Source organism: Alligator sinensis, unplaced genomic scaffold (genome assembly GCF_000455745.1).
Source record: "Alligator sinensis unplaced genomic scaffold, ASM45574v1 scaffold832_2, whole genome shotgun sequence".
NCBI classification, from domain to species: Eukaryota; Metazoa; Chordata; order Crocodylia; family Alligatoridae; genus Alligator; species Alligator sinensis.
In genome coordinates this window covers 621,614-634,295 of record NW_005842745.1, presented here as the reverse complement: position 1 = coordinate 634,295, position 12,682 = coordinate 621,614, and the positions used below count along the sequence as shown (strand labels likewise).

At 42.0% G+C, this 12,682-nt stretch overlaps 1 protein-coding gene across 5 annotated transcripts in view; it reads right to left on the bottom strand.

Moving 5' to 3' along the window:
* RPS6KA2 (ribosomal protein S6 kinase A2) overlaps positions 1–12,682 on the bottom strand; it is a 460,482-nt gene that overhangs the window by 61,415 nt on the left and 386,385 nt on the right. For all 5 annotated transcript variants that reach the window (XM_014525104.2, XM_025216519.1, XM_025216520.1 and 2 more), the window contains exon 11: positions 8,008–8,072. In XM_014525104.2, the coding sequence (XP_014380590.1) occupies positions 8,008–8,072 (65 nt within the window). The remainder of the gene's footprint in view (positions 1–8,007; positions 8,073–12,682) is intronic.

Sequence of the window (12,682 nt, the reverse complement as noted above, 5' to 3'; positions counted from 1 at the left end):
GTTGTTTGTATAGTTTTAGGAATAGGTTAGACAAGCACTTGTATGGGATAGTTTGGATACGGATGATCCTGCCTTCAGTAATGGGTTACACTAGATGACCATCTGAGGTCCCTTCCTTCCCTACTCTTCTATGATTCTGGCATACAGACTTGGATAAGTATCTAAGCTTCTTTATGTTTCTCATTTCTTTCCTCCCTCTTTGAACATCTTGCAATTAATATATTCAAATTAATACATAATTGAATCATCCCCAGAATGCACAGAAACCTCTAGCAGTTTGGGAATTAATACCATCCAAAGCCACATATAATTTGGAGGTTTAACCCTGACATTTTTTTGTAACCATGCCCACAAAACGTTTGATATTTTTGACAAAGGTTTAGGAAGCTCATCAAGATTTTAGCTGGTTTGGCAGGTGAAAAGATTTCTGTCATGCAGAAATGCTTCTTATATTCAGTTGAATGTTGGAGTCAGTTAGGACTTTTCCATCAAAATTTGTTTACAACAGGAAATGCAGAGCTTGATCAATCAAATTTTACTGCTGAATCTTTAAAATGCTGCATTGGAAAAATCCAAAGTAAACATTTTGCCTTGTGTGGTTTGTTCTGGATCAGTTTTACATCATCCCAGATCTGCTTGCACTGATGCAATGCCACATAAAGTTAGGGTACTTCATGTCCCCATTCTTTCCTTTGGACTAGCCTTTCCTTTGTCAGCCTGTCCCTCCCGGATGGATAGTGATCCCTCCTTTGGTTGAACCACCAAAGCGTTTCTTGGGAATCACTTGGCCACAGTATGCTAGCTACCATGAAGCACCGTGGCAGCTCAGAAAGGCACAGGCTAATGCTGAACTAAACTGAAATGAAACAAGATGTTACACTGGTTCCATCCCACCCAAAACTTTGATACCCCTGATTTGGGACAAAAGACAAATTTAGGAATGCCATAATTTTCTACAGGATGGAGTTCTGATGGAAAGTCAATACTACTTAATTTGTTTTGCTGTTAGGCTTCGCTAAACTTTCGGTCTTGGTCTTTGCTGCTTGGTTAGTCAATGGACATTTCTTCCACTGGGACTCCTGTAATGTACCACAGAGGCTGGCAGCAAAGTTCTGGGACTTGTATCTGTTCCTTATAATTTAGCAATCTTTCATTTATCATAATCTTTTCCTTTCATAAATGTATGCATGAAAAGATAGAGATGTAAAATACCTTGTGCAGGTGACTTGCACATATCAAGAAAAAGAAAATGATTTAATATAATTAAATAGTATTTAGTCATTCCTTGCACTGAATGAGTTTCTTTGATGAAGACCTGTATACTTTCCAGAAATAGAAAGATGTGGCTGGTTGCAATGATATAAGGGAATAAACTCCCTTGATACATACAACTGTCACTGAAAAGCCAATAAGCAAACAACAAGCTGAACCACCTTTTAAATGTTCATCCTTAACTAGATGAAACTGTTTCAAAATGACAGAAGAGCTACCAGAATTCAGACCTTGGGGCCTGTTTCTGCTGCTGATAACATCTATAATTTAGTTCATTTGTATTGTTAATAGACTTTTATCTCTATGATGCAAGTAGTTTGGGTAAAGGAAACAGACTTTGAATGGTCTCCCTTCCCCACTCCCTCCTTCAGCTACTGAAGGCATTTGACAGAAGGACAATAATTTGCTACTTTGTGATAAATAAAGTCCCAGATTGGCATTTTATCTAGATGATCCTATGAAAAAGCTGCTTTTCAGCTCTTCTGACTGAGGTCTGCAAAAATGGATTTCACAGACCTTGTGGAAATCTAAAAATTCTTCAGGCCTGACCTGTAAGGAGGGGATTAAAAAAAGAAGAAAAAATATGGGTACAAATTCTGCCCTTAGACACTGGTGTTTTTAATCAATTTAAAGTCAATGGGAGCCCTATTCATTTGCCTTAGGGAGAACATTGTCCTAAATGCTGTAGAAACTAGGTACATGAAATGCAGTGGGAATTAGATACCTAACTGCCTAAGGTTACTTTGAAAATCCCAGCCTTGGCTTTTAATCTAAAAAATAATCCACTTATTTTTGGTAGTACTAGGGTGATGTTGTAGCCATGATGGTGCAGGAATTTATGCAAGAAGCAAAGATTTTTGGGGGTGATATCAAATATCAGGTGATCTGATGAAGAATGCCTTACATTGGAAAGCTTGTCTAACTATCCCAACCCTGAAGGGATAAAGTTAATCATTACATCCTCAAAAAAATCTTTGTCAATTCGCTTGTCTAAAAGAAAATCACCAAATTTGTGCCAGGATGGTCTGGGGAAAGCTTCCTAGCACTGAGACCAAGATTCACCAAAGTGATGTCTTTTCTGTTTCATGCTGGGAAGTGTAGACTTACAGCTGTTGTTGCAGTAGCACTAGCAATGCCGGGGAGTTTTTCACAGGGATTAATCTGAGTTGCAATTTGGGCATGTGAATTAAGAACTAGAGACTAGATTATCCATTATTCAATTTCAGCCACTTAATGCAATACAAATTGCACTTGAATTGCCTGGACATTTTCACTTAAGAATTACAAGGTTGAAATAATCACGGATAGCGTAAAATTGGCAAAGAGTGCTCCTATACCACAACCCTCTGTCTTGATGTAAAGGGGAAGAATGCAGCAATGGAGAGATGCGTGTCTGGGATAGGGATGAGAAGGGAGGGGGTCTGGTGGAGCAAGAGGACCTTACAATGAAGTTAAAGTTACCTCCCTTCAGCTTTAGCTTATGCTAGGGGCAGGTAGCCAAGGATAAGGGACTTGGGGCCAGCTTCCCTCCTACAACTAAGCAGAAGGCAGGCTCACTTAAGAATCAAGCCTTAATAGCTCAAGTCCCTGTATTGCTGCTGTTATTTATTTCCCATTTGCTGCACAGTGGTTGAAGGACCTATCACCAACATTCCTATCCATGAAAAGGTGCCTGTGGTTGAAATATGGTAAAACATGGCCTCAGTTGAAGTACCTGGACTGGGTAAACTCAAGGAAGTACAGTGTGATTTTTGAGGGAGAAGTGGTAGATATCAAAACCCAACCTGCCTGCCTGTGTGCCCACTGGCTGAGGACACATGCACAGCAACCAGGTTTCTCTTGGCCTCCCACATACATTTAATACTCTCAAATTGCCCCTACTTGGAAGATGACCACCTGATGTATAAACTCATCTCAGGTAGCACCAGGAAAGCAGCTGACTTCATTCATCCATGGGGATGTTCCTCAGTTTTCAAGGGGCTGATTGGAGTGGTACTTGGAAGCATATACTGTTCCTCCTGGCCATTATTCCCTGATGGCCCTTGATACAGAAGTAGATTCTCTGCAGCGTTCAGCTTCTGCTAGGTGCAGCAGAGCAAGGCTTACAGCTCTCCAGTCTGCTGTCCCTGCCCCAGTCCTGGTGCATGTTAGATCAGCCTGTGGGATGTTTGAATGGTATCATCTGTAATATGGCTCTTTAAGGATCCTGCATGGCTGGAGATAGCTCCCAGCTGCACTGCATTTTGGCTACTCCTTCTCCCTGATTTCACAATGTGCCTTCCAACCCTCCTTGTAGCTTGTATTTCAGGGGTAAAAGAGAAAGCCAAGGGACTGGTTCTGCTAATGCTACCAAATGATTTAAGGGAAAGTTTCCATTCCTTTTGCTTACTGATCAAGGCAAGGAATCTATTTCAGTGTGTCTTAATCTGAAGCACATATGAGTATCTTTAATCAGTGCTTTCCTTGGAGACTGAGACGTTGGGATGGTGTGTATGGGCAGCAAGGAGGCATTTAACCTCGGCAATGCCTATGCATTCCAGGATCACGCTTATTTTTTCTTTTTTCCTTTTTTACATGCTGACTCTGCATCACGGATGCTGTATTTGGTAGACTTGAAGTGCCGGCACAGCAAGGCTCTTTCCTTACACTGCACATAGCTATTCATTTTGCTGGCTGCCTCATTTACATCAGACAGACTGTCTGGAACATGCTGTGTGTGTGACTGTTCAGAGAGAGAGCAAGATGGAAAAAACACATGAGAAGTGATTATCCCAAGAGGAAGATATGTGGTCCAGAGACTGAGACCTCCACTAACATAACCTAACTCAACTTTGATAGGTATCTTTGTGAAACAGACATCTCAGCTATTCATTGGTCTGTTGATCTATCTGCATTTTCAAGGAGTCCATTAGGCATCTAGGCATCCTGTACATATTTGGAGGGAGAAACTAACTCTATATTCAGTTTTGAGTCTCCTTTCCCATTAGAATTACATTTGGTGGTTGCTTCCCCAGTCATCAAATAACTGCTGCATTGGGTAAAGGCTGGTTAAAAAAAAATTCTCTTACACTGAGACAATCAGAAGAGTCTCACTCAGTCTGATCGCTGGCAATAAGTGTGATCCATCCAGAGGACTACTGGCAGAAAATGATTTCCCAACAGTCCCTGAAAGCTTCTGACTGTCAGCTTTGGTGTCCCTTGTCAACCACAGCTGCCACAGTACTTTCAAGGGGACAGGCAATCCAAGAGACACTTTGCCCCTTGCCTATTGATGATCTTAATGATTTTAGCTGTAAAAAAATGCCAGTATTCACATTCTGGCTCACAAGTGTTGATCTTTGCTAACAGCCTGCAAGCTGATGTCAAGCATTTCATAGAAAATTAGTACTACACATCTGTTCTGATGCATTCCTACTGCCCAGTTCGGTCTCTTTCAGTCTATGGAGGGCTTGTTAACAGCTGGATGCATCTTTTTATTTAGACATAAAGGCCTGGCTTTTACTGCCAAGCTCATGCTGACTCAAGCCATTTTGAAATGAACACAGTCCACCTGAACGTCTGCTGTTTAGAAAAAGGGCTTAAGTGATGTCAAATTAAGGCTGGATAGGTACAGAGAAAATTCTGTAAATATAGCCCAGGTTAATGCATTGGTGTTTTATGACACTTACCCATCCTACAGGTGCACTCTAAACATTAATCACATTGGATTGGAGTGATTTATCTGAGCCCTACAGTGTGGTTAGAACTGAGCAGTTCCCAAGCGCACTGTAGCTAATGCAGTCACAATGCATCTGAGGGTCGCTATGCCAGCTGGAGCAGGGCCTGATCTTTCTCCTAGCTCCCAAGGAAGTGTCCTAACTACCAGAGAGCAGGATGAAGAGTACCCTCTACCCTTACTGTTAAAGGTGGCCCATTGGGCAGCCAGGAGGAAAAGCTATGTGGAGCCAAAGGAGAATAAGTCAGTATTGGGTACTGCCCTGCTCTCATTGCTATTTATCCATTTTATCCAATGACTAACTCAATGCAAATCACATACTCAACATTGAGTGTAGGGGCCAGACCCCAGGATGCCCTCTCTGGCCATGCCCATCACCCTGAACTACAAGGCAAGGATGCCTCTGGCTTGGTCTTTTCCAGCCCTACATCTCTTTTCCTCTTGGTTGTCCAGTGGACCATCTCCAACAGGAGGGAAGGAGGATGTACTTGACCTTGCCTACCCCATGTCCTGAGACTAGGATACTTTTCTTTGAAGTGGGAGATGAAGACTTATTTCCTAAACCTCTTCATCCCTGGGCCTTACTATTTAAATATGGAAAGATCAACCTGAAATGTAAATATTAGTAAAAACTGGAAATAGAGAGAGAATTCGAGAATGTAATGCTTGGAGAAATGGGAGGACAATCAGCTGGGTTGAAAGTGAAAATCATTTTATCATCTCCTAGCACACTACCAGGTGATGTGCCAACTCCTCTGAGTTCAGTTCAAAGCTGGTTCCTGAGCTTTGAGGGTATAAAGCATGCTTTCATGGACATACACTGCCTGTAGTTTGAAATGATATGGGTTCAAATGAACTCAGTGTTTTCTAAGGGATTAACTTCTTTATGAAGCCAGGGAAAAAGGTTAGAATCTGACTGGTTCAGGTACATTCACACTGTTTTCCCTCAAACAGAAGTTACAATAGTAGCCATGTGACTTGCTTCATGTCACATGTCCAGTGAATACAATGTTAATACTAGAGTGACTGGTGCCACAGAAATACCATAAAAGACATCAGATAAAATGAGATTAGTGAATTTTAAAGGATCTGGCCAGCAGAAAAGTCCAAGAACCAGAGACCCAGGAAGAACAAGAAAAGTCTATACATTTATTGTTACCTAAAAGTTTGTACCTTTGAATAAAACCTGAATTTGTATTAGTGGTAGTTCCAAATCGGAAACTACACCAGAGGCTCATTTTAAACCTGTTAGAAGTTTGAATCAGGTGTTTACCTGAATTATGATGTGAAATCATTATGGCTAGGGACAGAGATTACACATAAATTGTTATAAGTAATTGGAAACCAGTTCAAATTTGTAACATAACAGAAGTTCAGTGCACATAAGCTGCTTTCAAAATGGGTTAAACTGGTTTAAGATAAACCTGCATAGAGGTAGTATCAGACTTAACTGATTTAATTAAATTGGTTTATTGAACTTCTGTCCCAGATCCCCTCTGTATTCAAGTTAACTCACAGTTCTCCAGCATCCCAGGATGTTTTGCACCTCCCCCCTCTACTCCCTCCCCCTTGCAAGGTGGCCAGGCTAGCCTTGGTCCAAGCTGTCTGTTCCAGCAAAGCAGGGAGCATGCTCTAGCACCCCCTAGCTTCTGGCCTGGGCCACTGCAGGCATGTGGCTGCATTTCTGGAATCAAAAGTGAATGTCTGTTCACTTGCTTATTGGTTCTATCTATGCAGATTAGACTAATGTGAGAAGATTGGATCAATTCAGCCTCAGGCTATTTGACCATCTGTACTTAGTCTATAAGATGTAACTGACTGCAGTAAGACAAACTATTGCCTACTGTCTCCTGCGTCATGTTAAACACTTCTTATTTGCACAGTGTTACTTTTGTTAAAATGTCTGCTGTGCCAATTTCAAATGTTGAAACAAAATTAGTCTGTCACCTCAGTAGGCAGTCACCATTTAGATGGAAAGCTGCTGCTTCCTGCTCTGGATGGCTGAACTGCATGCTCTATAATGAAGAATCTAGTCTTTACACACTGAGCTACTTTATGCTTTTCTATAGTTCTCATCACAATATGTAAGGATGAGTCCTTAGCCTGGGCTTTGGATGAGTTGTGCCTATAGTGACAAAAAGGAGTAAGAAAGCTACTGGATGACTGAATGTTCTTACAGCATAGGATACTTCAGGAGCTGTCCAGCCACCTACAACAGCTCTTAAAAAGCACCCTGCCTGCCTTCTTAGCAGAGGGATGTACAAGAAAGGCTGTGACATAACTAGAGCACTTTTGTGCTTTGCAATCTCTGTCAGCCCACACTGTCCCTTGAGGCTGCTATTAGTAGCCATAAATTAGGATAGTCCCAAGGCTGCTCTAAATTACCCTGGACGTAAACTGGTTCCTGGCAGCCTCTGGCTTTGCAAAACACAAAGGTGGCATATAGCCATCTTTTTGTCTCTGGTTCTGTACTAAACACAGCTCAGCAGGCCTACAGACATGGGCCTAATAATTTTACTGGGGATATATAAACACATAGATAGAAAGACGCAGATCAACAGAGAGCTTTCTCCAGCAGTGCCTTTTTCCAAATGAAGACCATAAGCTTTGTTTTGCTTTCAATACGAAATGGCGCAGGAATTCTTTATTTAGAGCTGCTCCATTATACTCCAGCTCCTTGGTTTGGGGCATTAAGTTCTTCAGAGTGCAATGTAGTAATTATTCTGTGGACCTCTGGGAAGAGATTCAAATTGTATCATAATGAGCCAGCTGATTAAACAAAATATAAACAAGAAGTTTGAAAAAGCGGTGGATGCTGAATGTACCTTCATTTTCTTTGGTGTTAAAAGAGAAACATGGATGCCAATCAAAAGGTTTTAACTCTCAGGTCATGTATTGCAGATTTCATTCAAGTAAGCTTTTCTTTTGTTTTTTTTACATGACAGATCCAGTTTCCAGCTGGTATTCACTAATTCTACCAAATCCCATAGTACAATTAGAAACAATACTGCTCTACTTACATTCCAGTCTATAGTAACAAAGAAAGGGTGACGCTTAATTTCTTCAACTCCATCCAGGCCAGCACCTGCCGAGACAATATAAGAGAGGGAGAGAGAGATGGAGTCAGAGTAAAGCCAGGCCACGAGGAATGGACAATATGAAATGTTTTGTCCTTTTTTGGAAAAGCCAAAACTCCCACCAAACTACCTATTTTACTTAAAAGAACTGAGAAATACCACAAACTGTATAAGCCATCACATATATATTCCAAGATATTTCATGAATGGAAACACAGTGAGCAAGGGAAAAAAAAACACTTCAAGATGTCAAGGTTGTGTAGTAAAGCGTACGTAAGATCTTCATGGCCAACTTCCCATGCTTCCTATAAGACGCGAATAATCTGCTGACATGCAGCACATATTAAGCAGGCAAAACTAGGAGTATGCAGAGGAATTTCCGATCCAGCGGTATTATCGCTACCTAACACTTGTACTTCATACCTTAGTCTAAGTCACTGGAGATATGTCTTATTATCCAATTAATGAAAGAGACAGGTGCGGAAAACTGTATTGTAGATAACTTTATGCTCAGAATTTCAAAATTGTCAGTCAATTTTGGGCATCTCAAAGCTATGGGTGCCCATTTGGAGATTCAACCCTTTCATTTGCATTGGTACCAAAACCCTGAATGTCAAATGCTGTTCATTCATTGACAATTTTTATTATATTTCTTATTTATTCCATAGATGATTTAATGAAACTCCTTTGGGATTTTATTGCAATACATCTAATTCTTTCATTACTTTTACCTTATGTCTTCATTTGACATCCTGTTTCATTCTTTTCAGCACCTTAGTTTACTTGCTTCAGTGCCTTCAGGAAAATCAACAGGTGTTCACTAATAATTAAACAGCTGTCAGATTTAGTGGAGTGTACCATATTTTTGGTTCATTTGCTTTTATTAATAATGTCTTTCATTCTCCTCCAGGGGAAATAAAATCTGGATATGAAGACTCTGCATTGCATTTTTGGGGGCCGGTTCTTCTGAGGTGCTGAGTCCCACCAGCTGTGTGCTAAACATTAATTCCAGCTGACATCAGTGGGAGTTCAGGTGGCTGAGCACCCTGTAGTAGCTGTCAGAATCTCAGAGGACTGCATCTTTATATGCAAGCTTTGTGCTTCCTGAAGATCAACTTAACAAGCAGTTCTATAACAAGTTTTGTAAATTCAAGCTTTTACAAAATGGGACATATGCTTTTCTTGCATGCAAGACATTACTAATGTTTGCCAAAGTGCACTGACCAGGAACGGCTTCCTACAGCCTGCTTAACACTTGCTGATGACTATTAAAAAAAAATTCTTGCTTAGTATATGCAGGGTTGTCAGGCAAGTACACAAAGTAGCTGATCAGACAGGGGTGTTTATAGCTTTTATTCCCCTTCCTGCTGTAGCGTTAACATAGAAGAGACTTCTAGAAATCAATAAAGAATTGGCCAGCTACAAACTTGTTCCAACTTCTTAATAGGAAGCTGCATACACCCTCTAAGTTCAGTACCCTGACCAAATGACCTATGAAATATCAAGGTAAGCTAATTCTGATTTTTGTATGAAAAAGAAGCAACTGATTAAATCAGCAGGATTATATTAGTGTAAAGCCACTGTCAGAAGAAAATGACATCCAGAAATGGTGCTTAAAAGAAACAATGGTGGAGTCTATGTGTACAGAGGTGGTAACAGAGCTTCATGATTTCTTATATAATGCTTCTTCCTTAACATATGGCAGAAATCATATGCCCAAATGCTGGTCTCACAGAAGTGGATGGAAAAAATGTCCTATTGGCTTCAGTGAATGAGGATAAGCCCCTAAATATCTGATTAGATTAGGTTAGATTAGATTAGCTGGTAGCCTTCTCTTGGATGTGAATGATTGATGATGCTTTCCCTTTTCTTCTCTGCTCCTTTGTTCCTTCCCCTATCCCTGTTTTCCATTGCAATTCACTGCTGCTGTCTCCTCATAAACAGCTGACATCAGTATGTGGCAAGAATGACTCATCTTTCTCCAGGGACTGAAATCCCTTCCAGGCCTCCTCTCCTATGATCTTATAATCAGGTACAAGTATAAACATCTCAAACATCATGCTTTTCCTCCTTACTTCTGTATCTGAATATCATGATCTGATTAATTCCACTTACACTACAGTTGGTTTGGAAGATGCACTTAAACAGAAATCCTAGTTGGAAATACCATAGAGCAGGGGGGGCCACCTGCGGCTCCAGAGCCACATGCAACTCTTCAGAAGTTAATATGCATTTCCACTTGGAAGCTGGTATGCTTGTGCAAAGATTCAAGGAGATGGATATTAACTTCCGAAGAGCCATGTGTGGCTCTGGAGCTGCAGGTTGGCCACCCCTGCCATAGAGCTCTGGAATGTTAAAAATGTGTTGCTATGCAGTTCATGGTTTGAGTCTATATCATGGTAATGTATTACAGTGAAGAGACTGTGGTTGTTAATGGTCTAATTTTCACAGGAGAAGAATACTCAGGATTTACACTAAAGTTAAAGGGAAAGCAGAGTGCTCTTGCTTAGCTCCTCTGAAAATCTGGTCACAAACTCTATGGGATAACCTTTTCATATTTGTTCATCACACGTAAATTGTTGCAGGGCACTAAGACGCCTGCTCCTTTGAGGGCAGAAACTGCCCGGAGAGAGGGCCTTAGGAGCCAGCAGAACACCCACAGGTGCAGGTTACTGTGGCAGCAGGCCAATGAGGGAATTAGCCTGTACCTGCAGCCAGTCAGCTGACTGGAAGAAGGTGGGGCCCTGGGCGCACATAAACCTCAGGGCTGGGACTAGAGAGTTAGTTCCCTGGCAGCAGCCAAGAGGGAAGGAGCTCTCATAGAGGAAGCTAAGTGGAGATGCTTGACTGCCTGTCCAGATTCTGGTAGGATTAAGGGGCTATAGGAGCTCATAGGTACTGGTGGCCAGGGGAGGTCCAGTAAATTGAAAGAGAAGCTTGTCTTCTAAAAGGGGTTGGAGTGAGGACCTTATGTTATGGTTGTGTTGTAGCCCAGAGGCTTGTGCTTCCTGTTGTTATTTAAACCAGTGGACCAAGCTGAGGCTATTGGGGGAGGAGGCGGCCTAATTGGGACACACTATAGTGTGGAGACCCCAGTGCCAGAGAGGGTACAGTGACAGGGGGTGAGCAGACCCCAGTGTGAGAGGGCGCAGTTACTGAGGCTGGACTAAGCTGAGGCCTCAACACAAGAAGACAATGTCTACATAACATCTGTGAGACATGGGGTGCGATAAAGGGGTGGTTTTGGAGTCCTGCATCTTGCCCATAAGGCTTAATGGTATAAGGCACCTCCTGAGTGTAGGACCCAATAATGGGGTCTAGCAACCCACAGGGTTTAGAGGAGTCTGTCAGGACTGTGACTGGGCAGCAACTCAAGGGCATCCTCCCAATTCATCATTTATATCAGCAAGCTGTGGCAGGCAAGATTAGTAGGTGCCCATAGGGCAGAGCTGGCACAGTCACAGTGCCCTACGGACATCATGGCCATCCCAGAAGTGGCTGTATCATGACATACATCTACTATAACTGTAACAAGTAAATATATGTTCTTTGATAAAGGGATATGTAAACAGGACAAGATAATCCGTATGGGTATCTAATTTCATAGGGACTGACAGACCTCAGAATAAAAGGTGAATATGTAGTAGGTTACATAACCACACCATGTAATGCCCACACCACATGCTGATAATCTCACCAACATCCCCTACATCTACCATATTTACTCACAAATAATACACCCCTCCCCCCCCACCCACATTGGCTTTCCACAATTGTGATGCATATCTTAAGCAGCAAAGCTGCTTTTCTGCTTAGAATACCAACAGTGGCATTTCTATTAAGGCAGAACTGAAGGAGTCAATTTTATGGCTTATTAGTATAGTGGGCAGACTGAGCTATGCTAAGGCTCTTAGCCATAGTTTATGCCTTCCCAGAACTAAGCAATAAAATTGTACAGACTGCCTTAGAAGGCAGTGGGAAAAGTGAGTGAGTGCTGTGACTGGTATGGTAGGTGAACCAGGTATATAAGTTTCCCTAAAATGAAACAAAACCAAAAACTGAATAGGACTGGAGTACCTTATCTCAAAAGATGAGGTAAGGAACTTGAGGACTGGACAACTTGGGATGAGAAAGTTATAAAAATAATGGACAAACAAAGGAACAGCTATCTGTTTGTGTTGTTACTGTGGCGAAAGGGACCATACAGTGGGTGTCTACTACAGACCACCCAACCAGGGGGAAGAACTAGACCAGGATTTCTCCAGTCAGCTTATGGAGGCAGTTAGGTCAAGGGATGTTATTGTCATGGGTGACCTAAACTACCCAGACATTTGCTGGGAGGAGCAGACAGCCAGGTCTGACTGCTCGTGTAGGTTCCTGGCTGTATTACAGGACCTTCACCTTATCCAGGAAGTGCACAGCCCCACTAGGGGTAACGCCTTGATGGACCTGGTCCTGGCCATGAGGGATGACCTGGTGAGGGGACTGCAGGTCCTTGACCACCTGGGCAATAGCGATCATCACCTGCTGGATTTCACTATCCAACGCAGGGTGTCTAGGGCTCACACCAAGGCTAAAGCCCTTGATTTCAGAAGGGCCAACTTCAATGAGCTTAGGA